Below are 18,706 nucleotides of genomic sequence, written 5' to 3' on the forward strand. Positions count from 1 at the left end.
CCAATTTGGTATCAACAATTTTGAATGTTGCGAAATAATGAACCCTCAGTAACAGTTTATAGAATTTTTAAATTAAATGCATAGAATTGCTATCTTTAAACAAACTAACAAGAATGTAATTTACGAAATTAAAATAAATAAGATGCGTTTGTGAAACACTATGTTTCCCATATATTTGACCTTAGACCTTGAAGGATGACCTTGACCTTTCACAACTCAAAATTTTCAGCTCCATAAGAGACATATGCATGCCAAATATCAAGTTGCTATCTTCAATATTGCAAATGTTATGGCCAATGTTAAAGTTTGACGCTAACAAACCAACAAACCAATAAACAGAAAGGACAAAAACAATAAAAAATAAAAACGTTCAATTTCAATTGTTTGATCGTTTCGCGTTTGTATCGCTTAAAGAATCAATCGATTTTAAGTAAAGATTACTCATTATCCAATATTTATTTAAAATGTGAGTCAACTTCATTTGTGTAATCGCGCTCTGTGGTTAACAATATTCTTATCATTTTTTGAATCTTTGACAAAAATATAGAAAATTGTCCGTTCGACAATTGTCAATCGACAATCTGTGGACGAGTCCCTTTGAGATTGTAAAATCAGTTTAACCAGCTATTTTCGTATGGTGCATACAATCTGGTATTACAGGTTGAACTTTTGATCATTTTTTGCGAGTAACTTTTAATTTACACAAATACGAAAAAATGTAACATAGAAAGTGGGAGGGCAAATGCATGACACACGTTTTTATTTAAGTGGGAAATCTAAAAAGGAGATTGAGAAAAGGGTATTTTAAACCAAACTGTACTAATACTAATTAATGGCGATAATTTAGTCACATAATGGGTGTGCAAAACACAGACGTTTTCGTGTATAAATTAGCATACATAAATATTACTCAATGTCTCGCTGTCCAAATGTCATCTGTCAAATGTTTGTATCTAGACAACAATCTTGTTACGCCTTCAATCAAGCACATAATTACGAATTAAATCATCTTAACTAATGATGTCTTCTGCTTCTATGTTTGTTAACAAGCGACATGCGTCTACTGCATTACGTTAGGTCGATTAACAAGCGTGAGGACGTTAGATCTGACGGCATGTCATAACGAATGACCTGTGCCAAGGCGCACGGGTCAAACTGATATGCTGTGCACCTTGTCTTTCCGTGAAACATGCGGCAGTTGAGTGCTTGCCTTGTTTTAAGTACATTATTGTTCAACTTTTTTTAAACAATAAAAAGTTATGACATTTTCGGTTCTGTGATGTTAACAATACTAGTTGTGGTGGTATGTGTGTATCTCTCTAGTATGAATATGTATTCAATGAATCAGAGTTCCTATGGAATGGTATTCAATGAGTCACACTTTACTATAACAAGTATTAGGCCTGATCAACTGAACAGTAGGATGTCAACATAATACCGAGATGCGTTGTCTATTATGTTTACTTACAGGCGTGGTCGTATGTCGCAAAATTGTTTATTTTAGTAATAAGTACATTTTAACGAGATCGCTTTGCCTTATAATATGTTTTTTTGTTAATAACAACTGGTGATATAATTTGTATGTAGCTATTATGTTTCTTGCACATTTATTAGACTCAGATCTACGGTAAGTGGGACTTTAACCCTTATAGCGCTGAAACCGAATTTTAAAGGCTTTTGCAAACAGTTTGGATCAAGATCAGACGCCACAAAACGTGGCGTCTGATCTTGATCCAAACTGTTTGCTATTCTGATAGTGGTCTTTGAAAAAAGTGACGAACATGATGATTTTAGAAATTCAGCAGACGACATTTTAGCAGACGACAAATTTCCTAGCATGCAAAGGGTTAACATATGCAATCAGGCTACTGGAAGCAAAACTAAAGCCCTCCATATGCTATATTTTTCTTGCAAAGAAATTCATTTTCCGAAATCCTATTCTAACAGATTTTGAGTAAATCAACGTTTTTTTTCCATTTTTTTTTTTGTTTACAACTATCAAGTTTACTTAATTTAATCTAAAGAAACCACAAATCACTCAAGATGAGTTTTAGCGGAATATCTCTTATATATACAGAATCAAGTTTGCGGTTATGCAAATTTTCAGTAAAATGAAAAATTATTAATTTATATTGTGTTGTCTTCATTTCTGTAAAGCCCATTATCATATTCAGTTTTCTCCGTGCCCATGCATGCTGTCAAACATGGCGTTGACATTTTTTTCTCATTTGTTTCTTTTATACGTTATTTTCGGTACACTTATACTACTTTCTAAGTGATAGAGTCCAGTGTATTAGCAACTTTGGACATAACCGTTATTCAAAAAGCATCTTTTGTGTATTGTTATTGTTTATTTAGTAGTCGTTTTTCTTATTTTTGATTTTCGCTTTGTATGTTTTTTTAATTTATTAAAGAATTACATACATATTTTCATGGGAAGCTTTAAAAATATGACTAAAAATTCCAAAACAGTTTTGATTAAATAAAACACTTAATATATTTCTGGAATGTGTGTACAGAACAGATAAGAACGTTAGAAGTTTGATCATGTAAATGTCTTATATGCCGGCTAGCTAAGTTGGTAGAGCGCTGGACGAATCCGGGACAGATCCCCGCCCCGCCAATATAAATTGTGTTGAAATTTGTAACGACATTCTTGCTGCGGCCATGAACCCTACCTCTAATATGAGTAAGGCAGTTGTCAGTAACAAGCCTAAATAAGTACACATAGCGCTGGTAAACCAACTAACCACAGAAAAGTGTGACTTGATTCGATGACCGTCGTGATTTTATTGAGATACTGTTGAAAACGGCTTAAAAGTACATCTAAACGAACACAACAAATTTGCAAATTATTACTCATCATTTCCACTCACTTGGTCATGCCGCGTATTATAAATGATTAAGTTAAATAGCAAACTTTACGGAAATATTACATGACCACCATCCCACGTTTTCAAGTCATATCTTGCACCAAGCAATGATCCCTTATATTTGCCACAACTGAAACTTACCTGATTTGATACATTTGTAAATGTGCGGATGCTGCAGGAAGTGAGGAATTAAATGCCATGGCAACAATACCGCTACGGCAAACATGCATCATGTATCTAATGCAACACCGGCATATTTGAACACCGACTAATACCGGTACCGATAGGTTGCCATAGAGGTGTATAAAATGCTCTTTTGGTTAGGCCCAAAAATTGTTTTTGTTTCATTCAGCATCTCCAAAAGCGTTGTAAGGTCGACCAATTTAGTTAGTTGTTTTGTACTATACTGAAGTCATTGCCCACTTTAACAAATATGTAAAATTGCAGAAATCGTCATAATATATGTCCAACTTCTTTTTCGTTTTGCTTCTTTTTGCGTTAAGTTTGTTCAAATATTATACTTAATTAGTGTCAACTTAAATGAAGATGCTTATTTGCAAAAAAACTTCACATTATTGGAAAGAAACGAAACGTTTAATGCCATTGGCTGTTTAATTACTTACCGGTATGTGTTAACACATTGTCCGGTGCGTATGATTTTTTCCAACGCTGGAAATATAAAGCGCCCACACTTACAGTGAAACGCTGGAAATATAAAGCGCCCACACTTACAGTGAAACGCTGGAAATATAAAGCGCCCACACTTACAGTGAAACGCAAAAGTGTGTGCAAGACGTAGTTTACTACATGTACATGTATTTCAAAGTTTTATTTCATTAATAGATTGTGCCTTTATTGGTCATTTGTATATTTGGTTTGACCTTTACTTGTATTAAGGGCATGGTTAAAAATAATACTTAGTAATTGTACATGATCTGATGCCCTATAATTTATGAGAAATCTCTATACTCATTTCCAACATTTTATAACAATATGCACCGCAAAACATTTAAAGTCAGTTATTAAACCCAGTTGTGTACAAATAAAGATTTTTACGTTTGTTTCATTGATTAATAGGTCAAAAAAGCTATTAAAATAATTTGTTTGTATTATGCAAAGGTACTCATCGATCTTTGGCGACCTTCATTGAACAGGTAAGTGGTTTGTTGTTAAGATCATTTAATCGCAGTCAGATACATTTTGTGACGTCTATTTAACAAAAACAAAACATAATGAATTGATTCCATTCGCATCTATTATCTGATAGCCCAGAAATAAATCACGCGAAATCTCGGATATGTTGTCATTTAACCGCACGATATAAACATGTGTTCAATCGATGTAAAATTGTGAAAAAATAACATTCTAATGATTTATTTTCATGCATGAAAATTTATTGGAAAAAAAAACCGCATCCGGTTATAAGAATAAACATGTCAATAGAGTTATTATACAATGAAATTTCGATATAAGTATAAACATATACAACGTTAACGAGATCCCTGTATGTAACATTAGATGGAAAAGATTTTCAGCGTTGTTTAGCCATTATTAACGATGGGGACGACAATAGAAGTCGTAAACAGGTTTGTTAGTCAAGAACTACTTTGTAATTGTGATCTGACGAACGAGTAGTTTTTGTGATCTAAATATAGCCAAAAAAATATCGCGTATTTATTTCATTTACTGTAAAAAAAAATATGCGAACGAAAGAAATCGACAAAAAACCACAAAAGTTAAAAAATTCGTAATGTTAGGGCAAAGACAAATAAAAATGTTTAAGAATATTTTGTTGTTAAATTAGTTATTCCTGTGAAATATTTATGTCAACATATTTTTTACGTGTTTATAGTGTCATGGAAAATTTAGAAGATTTGACATCTCTATATACAAAAACATTGCAGTAAGTGATACAACATTTATTGAACAGTTGAACTTTTTGAAGTATTTGACACTTTAACTGTTGAATAACAACGATCACTGACATCTGTATTGAAATGTTTCATTTATCGATTGTCATACAAGTTTCATATTTGTCATACAAGTGTCATATTTGTCATACAAGTGTCATATTTGTCAAAGACGGTAGATTTTACGTAAGATGATTGGCAGGCAAAGAATTGTGAAAAATAACTTAATACATGTGTATAAAATGCCGTCCATGATTAACCCTTTCAGTGCGGGAACCGAATTTTGAAGGCCTTTGCAAACAGTTTGGATCCAGATGAGACGCCACAGAACGTGGCGTCCCATCAGGATCCAAACTGTTTGATATTCTGATAGTATTCTTTTGAAAAAAAATCAAAGAAAATACTAATTTTAGAATTTCAGCAGACGACATTTTAGCAGATAAAAACTTTCCCAGCATGCAAAGGGTTAAGCTGTGCAGTCCGAACACTTAAAAACAAATCAGCGTGACAGAATCGCCATTTTCAGTAGAAATTAACAAAAATAGTACAGCTAACTTAAAAAGCATGCTTCTTTTTCCTAAAATTGTATTACAGTTTCATTTTTCGCAGTGATTAAGCACATGTTGAGTTTTTTATATTCCAAACAACCACAAAATATGGCAGATGTCATCAGATAACATAAAAAAATGCATCATACGTAAAACAAAAGTACGAAACCGAACTTCAAAGAATATTTGCACGAGAAAATGAAAAAACTAGGAAGGTCACGCCCTTTAATGTCACCCTCGGGACATGTCATGCAAATTACCACCTGTTTTACCCAACTGCTTAAAACCATAGCATACACAACATTTGTTTCTTCTTTTTCTTATCGGCTTACATTCAAAACTAACCTTTGTATGAATCCACAAACACGAACATTTTGACTCAGGTAAAAAAATAACTCACGTTGCAAGTAAATTTTTACGTGTTTTAATTTACAAATAATGGAGTTTTGTATTGGCTGAATGACAATTATTATACACTCTACACTTTTGCTAAAAGACATGCTTACTCATATTTATTGTATCGTTTAACCCATTTATGCCCAGTGGACTCTCCCATCCTTCAAAATTGGATCTATTTATTTCCAAAATTAGGGATGTCTGGTATATTTATTTCTATTTTGAGAATATTTCTTACAGAATTTCGTTTAAGCAAACAGTGTAGACCCTGATGAGACGCCGCATTATGCGGCGTCTCATCTGGGTCTACGCTGTTTGCAATGTCCTTTTTTCAGGACGCTATGCATAAATGGGTCAAAATCAGTGGTCCTTTGCCTAAATGATCACTCGAAACGTTCAAGCTAAATACTATTAAATTTTATAGTTTTAAATAGTATACGTCTGTGATCAGTACGCAACTAAAGGTTAGGACAAGTGAAACTTGTAAAAAAAATACGTAATTATTAAAACCGATGTATATACAGTTCGCTTCTTAACAAATGTAATCGAAATGTACAATAATAGAGCCGCGTTTTCGGAAAACAGGCCTTAATGCATTTGCGTAAAGTTTCGTCACAGATTAGTCTGTGCAGTTCGCACAGGCTAGTCAGGGACAACACTTTCTGCTTTTAATCTTACGTTTACAAAAAGTATCTTAACGTAAATACGTATTGGCGGAAAGCGTCGTTCCATATTAGCATGAGTTCACTGCACAGGCTTAAATGGGACGACACTGTACGCAGATTCATATAGCCCATTTTTCCCGGAACGAGGCTCAGTTAGTAAGACGTGTCCCAGGCTACCGATCATTGTTTAAACTTCAGCACACTCCGTTACACCTCACGACTTAAAGACATAAATATCTTTAAAACAAACAACCGCCATCAATCACGTCTCGTACTTATTAATGTCCTATTTGCTTACCATCTGATCTAATTTGCATATTCACAAAATGAAATTTTCGACGAATTTAATAGCCTTTAACGAAGTTTTGGAACACCCAAATGTCATAAAATGATTAGAAAGAATACGTATTACATGTACATATGAGTCGTGTTCTGAGAAAACTTTGCATAATGCATGTGCGTAAAGTTTTGTCCCAGATTAGCCTGTGCAGTCCGCACAAGCTAATCAGGGACGACACTTTTCGCCTAAATTGGATTTCTGCTAAGAAGAGACTTCATTTTAACGAAAAATGTCATTACAGCGGAAAGTGTCGTCCCTGTTCAATCTTTACGGACTGCACAGTCTAATCTGGGATGACACTTTACGCACAAGCATTATGCCCAGTTTTCTCAGAACGCGACTGAAATAGTCTGAATTAACGCACATTTAACCAATGTGCTAATTGTTCAGACGAATTTTGTTTGAAGTAAATACTGTCGTGCAAGTCATACTGCCATTCATTTGACATCTACAAGTTTATCTACGCTGATGTGTATTCATATATGCAGAATTTATTAAACAGCTTGTGAACATTTCATTTAAATCACATGTATATTGTTTTCGTAAAAATGTTTTATTCATATCAATTATTATTCAAGTTCAAACTTTTAACTTATCTTTTTTTATGTGAAATAATATAAATAAATATATATATATATATATATATATATATATATATATATATATATATATATATATATATATATATATATATATATATATATATATATATATATATATATATATATATATTGTAGCATTGATTTTTCCGTTAAAAAATAACACAATTGGTTTAAAAGAAAGTCGTTAAATTACGTATGCTATGCACTTAAGACCATTGTTAAATTATTTAAATTATATAGAGACTTTGACTTCAGTTCGAAACACAACAAAAAATAATAGTATTTAGTTCAACACAAATACTAGCATACTAAAGTACATCACTGGAAAACGAAAGTAAATAAATAGAAACAACTAAACAACAATTTAAAACAACTAAAATGTTTAGATGCCTTAAAAAACAGTACCTTGTCGTGAAAACGCAACCTCCAGGACGCCATAGTAACAATGTTATATCCAAAGAAACACTAACATTAAAGTCTAACTAACGTAACGCAATTAACTGGAAAAGCGTAACGCTTTGAAACCCCAAGGAATGTCGCTTTTTTCACTTAAATTGTCACGATATTTTAACAATAAGGGCGTTGCCTTTAGACCATACCCTTATGGATATAATATCCGAAATTATCAATTTTGCACATAATAACGTAAACTCCTCCGAAAAGGACACTAAGCCGTAACTTCGAAAATAGTTTTTCTGAAAATGTTCGATTGTAAAGTTTACGTCGATTCAAGTTAAATTGTAATTTTCGTGTGTGCATTTGGCGAAACGCCTTAAAATGATGGATCGTTATAAGGCCAAAAAGCTTTACCATAAAACCGGTTTTCGCTTCAAGCACCGTAACGTAACAGTTCACGGTTGCTCAACGCTCCGCTTACGTAACATACGTCACACCGTTACGTTGACGGGATGCTATTTTAAACAATAGGCTTCTATTATGAGCAAACGGCTTATTTCAGACGTTTTTGACAGCGCATAATTTACGAATGGTGTGTGCTTTTCATTCAATGAATTAATACGTCTAGCAAGACAGGCGAAACTAAAGCGATGCTATACCGAAAATAGAATAACAGTGAAACTTGTAAAAACCGAACGGTCACTCGGTCCCGAAATTTTTTTATGTATTTTATGTACACAAAAAACGTAATTAACCGAATCCTGTTTAAAGCGAAAACCGAACGCTAATATAGGAACATTGATTCAGTCTAGAGAAATATCGTTAAATCAAACAATGTGTTGTGTAAAGTGTGAAGTGCGATACCGCACAGGTGACACTATCACACACAGTGTGTCCAAACATCATAGCGATATCCGGACGGATTTGAAAAACAGATAAGTCGGTTGTGTTTTATGCTGCAAGCGATTACTTTTTCAATATTCCACAACACTTTAGTTCATTGATTTCAAAATATACAATATGTAAAAAAAGACTTGTACGTTATTGACAATTTTCTAAGTATTTTTGTAATAGTATTATTGATCGCAACTTTAGCGACAGCACGTCTGAACCCTTCAGTAAATCACAAAAACATTTTTTAAATTTTATAATCGTCCTATTTTAAAAATAAACATTTATTGCGCAAAATAATAATATAACACTTATCAGAGTATTAACCAACATACGGTGAATAAACGCATAAACATGTCAATTCTAGCTGTTCACAGAGAAATATATAGTGCATTTTGCCAAAAACATGATGATCAATTTATAACAGATAAGAGTTTCACATTTAGAATAATAATTATTGTTGGTGTTTATATGTTGGTGTTCTTTTAGTCTATATGAATGTATTTTAGTGTAAATGTCTTCTCATTTTTTTTAATTTGAGTTCAATGTCCGATTGCTATCATTGTCCATTGACGTTAACTAATGTTTGCTGACAGACGACGTAAATCAAACAGAACAATTCTGGTCATATCTTGACACCTCAGCAGAATCCCATCACGCGCTTGATCATTGTTTCGATTGACGTGCATGACAGGTGTTATATTTTTTGGCGTCAATCTTACGAATGAGGCGGGAAAATTGCATGTCAAAATTAAAGCGTATTTTTATTAAATTTCGCGAATATATTGCTTTTTGCACAGTAAAATACAACAAAGAAGTTTAGGAAGAAATAAAAATAAAACGACTGTCTCCAGCTATTTCGTTTTTACTGAAAGATATTTAGTTTTTGTGTTGTCTTGTGGTGTGTGTAGGGGGAGGAAGGAGCCCGAGAACCCGATTGAAATCCTTACTGTCCGGTATGATGACCATGATCCAAGATCACATGCGCCGGATCGAGGATTCAACCCGGGTCGCCTAGGTGACATGCGCGTGTACCAACCACTATGCTATCCGGACAGACACCAATAATGGTTGCAAACAATGTGATAAGCTGATACATTTAAATGAAAATAAACATATCTAACATCCTAAAGTTAAGTACCTGGTTCATTTCCCACTGACTTGAACGGCGAAATCCAATGCGAGGTTCTGGGTAAAGCGTGTGGGCCATGGAAGCGTCCAACCGTTCAACTAGTGAGTCCACTGCCACAACGGTATCCCTGTCAGTCAAGTTTCTGATGTCTGCCCAACTTCCGTCTTAATAACTAGTAATCCGGTAATTAAACACCACTTTTAATGTTCAATTGTGTCTAATTGTTGCTAAGAGACGCGAGTAAGGCGACCAAAATGTTTGTCAATTTAGTTGTTCCATCCAATTCGGTAACGCTGAGATATTGATCATGAATCATGATGGTTAATTCATAAACGGTATTAACATTATTCTGAACGCACACGGTTCTTTAAACATTCAACTTTAGTTTACAGTTTCCGAGCCCTAGTATTTTAACTGTTCAAAGTTTCTCACATCCAAAAACATCCCTGAACTATTGCGCTTCTTTTTGTTTTTCTTCTTTTAACACTTGTCCAACTGTATAAAACACAGGTATGTAGAAAAACAAGCGTTACTACAGTTTGAGTTAGGCGCCAATCGTGTATCACCAGATTTAGACACGTTTACAGTCGTCTTCAACAGGTTTTCCAAACATACATTGTTTATCTGTTTCTTTTTGTATTTTTTAATTACTCAGACAATTAGTTAAAGTTGAACGCATTGGACGAAATATGGGTCACCAATTTTTATATTTGAACAAATATTTGCTTTAAAATAGTACGCAAGTAACACGCACACACAACACACGTGCAAGGTAAGATGTACTCGCCTCTGTGATCTATGAACACAAATATGGATCATATATTCAACACATCTGTATAGATTTATTGGTTTGTGGTGACCATGCCATCAAACATCGATGACAAATATTAATGACTTGCCACGTGACAAACTGAAGCGTTGAAAACTTCAACCAGAACCTCGTTAGGCCGCCAATGACGTTAATAATGGCAGACGTCCTAAATATGTGCGTTTATGACCGCAAGGACAGTTTGATTCGTCTGGTCAAAGGCCGCCGACTTTCATATGAAATTATTTTTTCACGTTTGAGAAATATCTTGTAACACGTCTATGTAAAGAGCAATTTGACAAAGGTTAGACCACAGTAAAAATGTGTGTTTTACGTTACGACACTGAAATCACTACTGATAACTGTAATTAATTGTGTGATGTGTCTTGATTAAATGTATGTTATTATCGACAATGCACGCTTTAGACCATTGTAACCTGATGTAATCCCCAAAAGCTTATTATTTTAATTAAAGCTGCAATTCGAATTTTTTCTCAAACGATGCCATCAAAATATCAATGTATGTTTTGCGTAATCATACATGAAACATTGGGTGTGTTATGTTGCGTCTAAGCGATTCAGTGAATGGGCTATAACTTATAATACGTTTTTCGATGTGGCGTTAGAAAATAGTACTAAACTCTCCAAACAGTCATTGCGCACGCATTTATCTTTGTAATTGTGTTCAGTCATGACCTCTCTCGTTCGTTTGTTTGTCCGATCTTTTTGTCCTCTGTTTTAATTCATGCGTAATTTAATCAATGTACTCATGCATGTATTCGCCCAATCATTAATCCATGTATGCAATCATATGCATTTAATTATTCATTTAAATACATACTTATTGAATCATTTTATCAACATGTAATCATTTATTATCTAATAATTTCTACCAGATTCATTCATGTATACATTCATCCATCCGTCCATTCATTCAACGTTCATTAATTCATCATTCATTCAATTACCTATTCATAAATTCATCCATCGAAACATCCATCCATCTATCTATCCATGCATCCATGCATCCATTCATTCATTCATTCATTCATTCGTCCAATTAACTATCCATACATCCAGTCATCAACCCATCCATTTATTTATTCCTTCATCCATACATTCATTCGTATTTGTGTGTTGCGAATGAAACAGTTATTTCACAGGACAGAGCAAACAGAAAAAAATCATTTGAAATTCTACATTTATTTTTTGTTCTCTGTGTTTCCATAATTCCTTATACGACGGCTATATGCATGACAATACTGTTTACTATAACGACTGTTTAAATAACATCAAATATACATGCACATTTTCCATGAACATTTATTATTTGCCAATTAGTAATGTTTAGTACACTGTTGGATTCATGAAGAAACGACTATACAAAACATACCTAAAGGCGCTTTCAATTACTCTTACAGAGAAATGAAAACAACTTATTGTACTGAGCTAGAAAGACATACACTGCTATCATACTTGTTGAATGTAAACATAACCTTGCAAGTAAACGTCTTAACACAATATTCGACTAATTTTGAAAATGAAGCATATTATATTCTTTCAAATTTCAGCGACATTCATTTTCACGAACACGCATAATATAAATACACATCTATTATGAATATCACACAACTCGTCACATACAAATATCACCGCGAATTTTAACAATCGTACTTAAATAATGCCGTATATCACATACTTTATTTTGGCATACAAACTTAAATGTAGAAGCAAAGTGAAAAGTAAATTTGGCACATATATTGCTTAATAAATTAAATGTTTGCCATATTAAGAAGACATAAAGCATGGTACATTTAGGCACACTTCATCCCAGATTTCACTTTTCACTTTTATAGTTTTCGTTTAAAGGATGTTTCTTCAAAACAAAAAATCAAGTGTATGAGGAAAGTGGCGCCCAGATCAAGTGTATGAGGAAAGTGGCGCCCATGATTAGCCTATGCATAATCCGAGACGACACTTTACGCACATACATTAACCCATTTATGCCTAGCGTCTAGAAAAAAAATGCCTTGGCAAACAGCGAAGACCCAGATGTGATGCCGCATAATGCGGCGTCTCATCTGGGTCTGCGCTGTTTGCTTAAAGATATTTCTGTAAGAAATATTCTAAATATTCTAAATATAGAAATAAATATACAAGACATCCCTAATTTTGGAAATAAATTGATCCAATTTAGAAGGAATGGAGAGTCCACTAGGCATAAATGGGTTAAGTCCAGTTTGTTTAGAACAAGGCTCTATAAATAACGTATTGAAAAGCAGTCAGATATGATTGCAATATTCACTTGTTTTCAGCTCGTAACATTTTAGTTTAGACCATCCCTCGTATGGCCCGTGCGTAATTTAAATTCAAAACGCTTTTTGTTTTACTTCAATACGCTTTTCTTTTTCAACATAATGTTATCAAGCACAATTAACGTCGACTTATAGGGAGTGACACCAACCCAATACGGACGTGTTCACATATGAAATTGTAATGCAAACAATCATTTTCTAAACATACATTTGCTAAATAGTGTACGTTGTATGTAGCGCCAGTTGCACATTACCGTATATCCACCATATCCCGGTAGATAATACCGTATGCCCACCATATCCCTGTAGATAATACCGTATGTCGGTAGTTAATACCGTATTTCCACCATATCACGGTAGATAATACCGTTTTTACACCATATCACGGTAGATAATACCGTATTTCCACCATATCACGGTAGATATTTCCAGACAGTGTCAGACTATTTTTCCAATTACCTGCCCTCATCTATTCAAATTGCAGATTAAGATTTATTACTATACAGGCGTATGAAGCCGTAACAATATACCAGAGCGGTTATAGCTAATTTATTGCGATTTTTAACAACAAAAACACAAGAATGTGTCTGCCATATAACCGACACGTAGTTATATTGTACATTCTGGCATCGGTTCATATTTAAAACACTGTGCCAGTATATTTATTAACTAAATGAAAACATAAACAAAAAAACATGCTTACAATCGGGGATATTTTGACAGACTAGGAACAGGACCTAAATAAGTTACAAACATAGCTAAAGTACACTTGAATAATCGCAGGATCCAGATGTATGTTTTCGATCAGTTCTGTCACAATGTCAACCACAATTTTATTCTGCCGAAAACATAGAAATGATCTGCATATTCCCAATATGGCTCTGTGTCCGCATACTGAGATGTATCAACCATGCTTAAGTTCGTCTTGAAATATCACAGGATCTAGATTTTTCGGACGGACGAACATACCGAAGATCGGGAGAGAAAACTTAAATATCGTGTCTGTTGCCCCATAGAGAAAACTTAAATATCGTGTCTGTTGCCCCATAGAGAAAACTTAAATATCGTGTCTGTTGCCCCATAGAGAAAACTTAAATATCGTGTCTGTTGCCCCATAGAGAAAACTTAAATATCGTGTCTGTTGCCCCTATGACCATATATCAGTGTATGAAGTTTCATCAACCAAGCTAATGTACTTTGTGAGTTATTGCAGAATCCATATTTTGGACGGACAGAGAGACGGGCGGACTAAGCTAAATTAACGTACATGTACATATTCCACATACGACACTGTAACCATATAATTGTGTGTTTTATTGCAGTATCTAGTTTCGGACGGACAGACGGCCAAGCGGACGGACCGGGAGTAAACTTTTAGTCCACCCACACCCCGATTTCAACGGTAGGGGACTAATATATAATTTATTATAAACTCCATGAATGTCATTACTTTTGTTATAAAATGCTATAAAGCTCGTGTTTCGCCTGTCAAATAATTGTTTCGTTCATAACACATTTTCATGTATTACAATTCTCATAATATTGAGCTGTAACTACTTACATCTGAGCCAGAAAGCTCATTAGTATTTCCTTCGTTTAAACATATACGTATCTATCAATATCTCGTCAGTTCGAAGAAGCGAAGGGATAATCTTCCGATGTCACCGGCAATTCTTCTTCAATGTCGTCCTCGTCTTTTACAGAGCCGTTATGTCCTTCTTTTGCTAATTCAGATATTTCAACTTTTATCACATCTTCAACTGCATTCAACCGATCGTCCCCACTGTTATCCTCAGTTGGTTCGTTATTTTCAGAATAATCCTCAGTATTACTTTCTGTATGTTTAACGTCTTCAAATGATTTGCCATTATCAGAATGTGATACATCTTCGTTTTCTTCGTTTCCCACATCTTTTTCAGTAACGAAAAATACCACGTTTTCAGCATTTACTTCGTTCTTCTTGTCTGAATCTTTATTATCAGCATCGTCAACTGCTGATCTATTTCTCTGAGAGTCATCATTAGCCAGGACATCGTTGGACTCAGTTGGCATTTGTAAATCACTAAAATTAACTTTCTTTACAGGTCCAATCTCCATAGATTTTCTATCAGTCAGTTTATTCTCCACTATTATCGTTTGACTAATGACTTTAGGTTTGTCTTCAGATTTAATCTTGATAACATCAACATTATCGTGTTCATCTTCCATATTTTCGTGGCCGCTATGAACGACGTCGTTATCTTTGCTGGAACGTTGAGGCGTCTTTTCCATTTCCTCCGCCTCGTCTTTGACATTTTCATCGATTTGAGGTACGGTTCTAGTAGCGGTGCTGGACAAGTCCTGCTTCCCTCTACTCTCTCCACCCGCCAGGGAGGCATCCACGGGGGTAGGTGGGGGTTGATTCATCAACATGAACTCGTCCACGTGGTCACGTGACTTGTGGCTGATCTTCGGTAGAGAGATGCCGGTCACCCTTGGCAACTTGGAATCGATCGACTCCATAAGTTTCTGGCCTCTTAGGGTTACATACACACCGCCTTTGCCTGAAAAAGAATAAATGATATAAGTGGGGTATATTTCATAAGCTTAAAGCTTAGTCAAGTAACAAGACAAAATACTAATACAATTATGCGCGTAATGGCGTAAAATGATACAACGCCTCGTCTCTTAAAACCTATATAATCTATCGATGACGCATTCAGATGTATCACATAAGTTGTAGTACAAAGTGACCGGTTAAACAATCATTAACTTGCACACAAAAAAACAGAACGTTACTACTGAAGATTTATCCGAAACTGGTTCGAGTTGATACCTTTGTTGATGTGATCCGGCATCTCAAGTGTCACCTCGCTTGGAACCGGAAGTTCTCGTTTCGGACTCTCGCTTGGACGCTGTGGCAGCGACCGAGTACTGCCGGTCTCGCTTTTAGGCCGCGTCGATGAGCCGCCGCGTAATTTTCTAAAATAAAAGTTACTCACATAATATAAATATGTTTTTGATTTAATTTTATTTTTAAATATCTACTGCGACAGGAAGGTATATACTTATTACACTGTTTGACTCGGTTAACATTCTCAATCGCCCGAATAATGGGCCACAGTTTATTCTCCACTATTACACGCATTTTAACAACATGGACGCTATCGACCGGGCAAGGTGCAGTTTCGCTTTAATTTTATAACATATAAACATACATCCAGTGAACTAAAACAAAAACAAATGTGTGGTTTCATAAAAAAATATGGCAATAACAGAATTAAAGCGCTCAAGCACATGTACAAATTAGTTGAATACTTCAACTCAATTGGCTCGTTTTGACCCCTTTTGAAACAAAAGATTCAAATATGGCATTGATTGTGTCAAGATAAATATTATGACTATGTTTCATCTCGAACAATTTATAAATATGGCTTCTGAAGTGGAATCAAGTACTTTTCTCTGATTTGACCTGGTCCGGTATTCCAGAAACATCTTAAGTCATTTCTTAAATATTTTCACTTAAGTTCAAAATTATAACGTTTTCTATTTCTTTACTAAATAAAGACATGCATGTTTTTTTTGGTATTCCTTAAATAACATTGACATAATGATGTTATTTTGATGTTATTTTCGATGCCTAACTATTGCAGTATGAAATGAAACCCTTAAGAGAAAAATTACCAATTTAAGGATAAGCATACAGTTTAACTTAAGATGCTTCTGGAATACCACCCCAGGTGACCTAGCTTTTGGATGGGTATGACTCAGATGCTAACTAGTCAAGATAAACAGTCGGGTCTTATTTTATCAAAATTGAGTCCAATATGTGACTTTTAGACCGGTAACGGTGATTTTCTAAAATTTGACCTAATGACCAAAGGTTAAGATCCAAATTTTAACTAAATTCAGATGTTATCCAGATAAATATTATGACAACGTGAAATCAAGATTTGGTAAATTGTCGACGGAAGCGCTCGACACGTGACGACGTGCTCAAAGTGCTCGCATTTTCTTTCTAATTGGATATAGAACAATGTGTATTCGTGAGAAAAAAACATGAGCCATTAATTTTTGTATAGACATTTTTCAACCTTCGAAGTGGCATAGTGGCATAGTCCATTTTTCTAAACTGTTAATGTATGCATAATTTCATGGGGGGTTGATTTCAAGAGTCCTCCCTCCTGAGGCCACGGTGATTTATTACAGTTTTAAACAAAGTGGGTTGCCTGTTAAATGATATGCACGTTTCAGTGGCCGAGTTAGAACAACACATTGGTTTAAATACTGAACTTTTTTTATTTTTTAACTGATTGAGTATTATATAAGAATGTATATAGAATTCTTCATCATGATTAAATTATATAAAGGTAGGTATAAAGGATCGGATACGAAAGGCGTAAACGAAAATAATATGTACGTTTGTATTGATAAATAGTTTTGTAAGGGTTCAAACTTTAAAATAAACTAAGAGGAAATCAAGCAAAATACCTGAAGTGAATTTCTTTAAAAAAAATAAAATATATATATATATATGTATGCATGTATATATATATATATATATATATATATATATATATATATATATATATATATATATATATATATATATATATATATATATATATATATATATATATATATATATATATATATATATATGTATGCATGTATATATATATATATATATATATATATATATATATATATATATATATATTCACGAAAAATTACACAATAAAAACGATAAGGGTATATTGTTAAACGATTTTTTCTATAAGCTTGTGATAATTTGGCCTGCTATATCACTAAGTGTTTACATCATTTTAACTATGGACTTTTTCCACTATCTTGGACTTAATGCATTATAATTCACCCACATACAAATAATCAGTAGTTGCTTACATGTATACCAAAATAAAAATATCGATATGGTGCAAAAACGATGTTGTTTTTTCTGATGCACGGTGAGGCTTAAAAAGCGGCAGGTCATCTATTGATGCAGCTTGTATTCTTTATTCCATTATTGATAATAACATTAATATGAACAACCGTATGTTTTCCTGCTTTATTGACACTAAACGTCACCTTTACTCAATATATGCACAAATAGATGCAGGTAAAAATACTTCTGTATTGAAAACACTGATTACAAATTAATAAAATCCAGTATGTGTTTTGTCTTATATATACGAACTAAACTGAATTACTAAAGCCTGTCGAGATAATAAATAAGGCTTTCAACCACCATGAAATCATTCATGCTTGGACGGGAAAAGGAGAACTATACATAAGCATACAATTTGACCCCTGTTAATTAGTCTGAAGCGGTCTTGATATACAATAATCAGTAATGCAAAGTCATGTTCGAACCTGTTTGAAGGCGGTCTTGAGGACTGTTTGGTTGTCGGCCTGTTGGAACCGGGTCGCGACGAGGTGTGGTTAGCACGCACCTGATTGGCGTGCTTCGATGACGCAGGCCTTGATATCACGGGGGATGTAGGTTCGTCGGTATCGGACCGCGGTGAATCTGAATTGAAGAAGTGAACAAAATTCATGAACATTGGCATAAAAACAAAAATGATGACAGTAAGGTCAATGTGTTTGTAAAAAATATCATTGTTTAATTTTGTAATCTGTGTATATTACATATCAATATCGACTATTCTAACTCAGCATAGAATGACGATAATAATGATAATAACGATGATAACCATCATCATCATTATCATTATAATCCTCCTCCTCATCATCCTCCTCCGCATCATCATCATCATCATCATCATCATCATCATCATCATCATCATCATCATCGTCATCGTCATCATTATCATCATCATCATCATCATCA

The 18,706-nt window shown here is 34.2% G+C and overlaps 1 protein-coding gene across 3 annotated transcripts in view; it reads right to left on the reverse strand.

Moving 5' to 3' along the window:
• Positions 1-11,748: 11,748 nt before the first annotated feature.
• The window catches only part of LOC127834094 (uncharacterized), a 36,204-nt gene continuing 29,246 nt past the window's right edge, over positions 11,749-18,706 (reverse strand). For all 3 annotated transcript variants that reach the window (XM_052359696.1, XM_052359695.1, XM_052359697.1), the window contains 3 exons: positions 18,229-18,385; positions 15,692-15,837; positions 11,749-15,419 (listed from right to left, as the gene is read on the reverse strand). In XM_052359696.1, the coding sequence (XP_052215656.1) occupies positions 14,503-15,419; positions 15,692-15,837; positions 18,229-18,385 (1,220 nt within the window). In that variant the 3' untranslated portion in view covers positions 11,749-14,502. The remainder of the gene's footprint in view (positions 15,420-15,691; positions 15,838-18,228; positions 18,386-18,706) is intronic.

The sequence above is a fragment of the Dreissena polymorpha genome, chromosome 6 (genome assembly GCF_020536995.1).
Source record: "Dreissena polymorpha isolate Duluth1 chromosome 6, UMN_Dpol_1.0, whole genome shotgun sequence".
In the NCBI taxonomy this organism is placed as follows: domain Eukaryota; kingdom Metazoa; phylum Mollusca; class Bivalvia; order Myida; family Dreissenidae; genus Dreissena; species Dreissena polymorpha.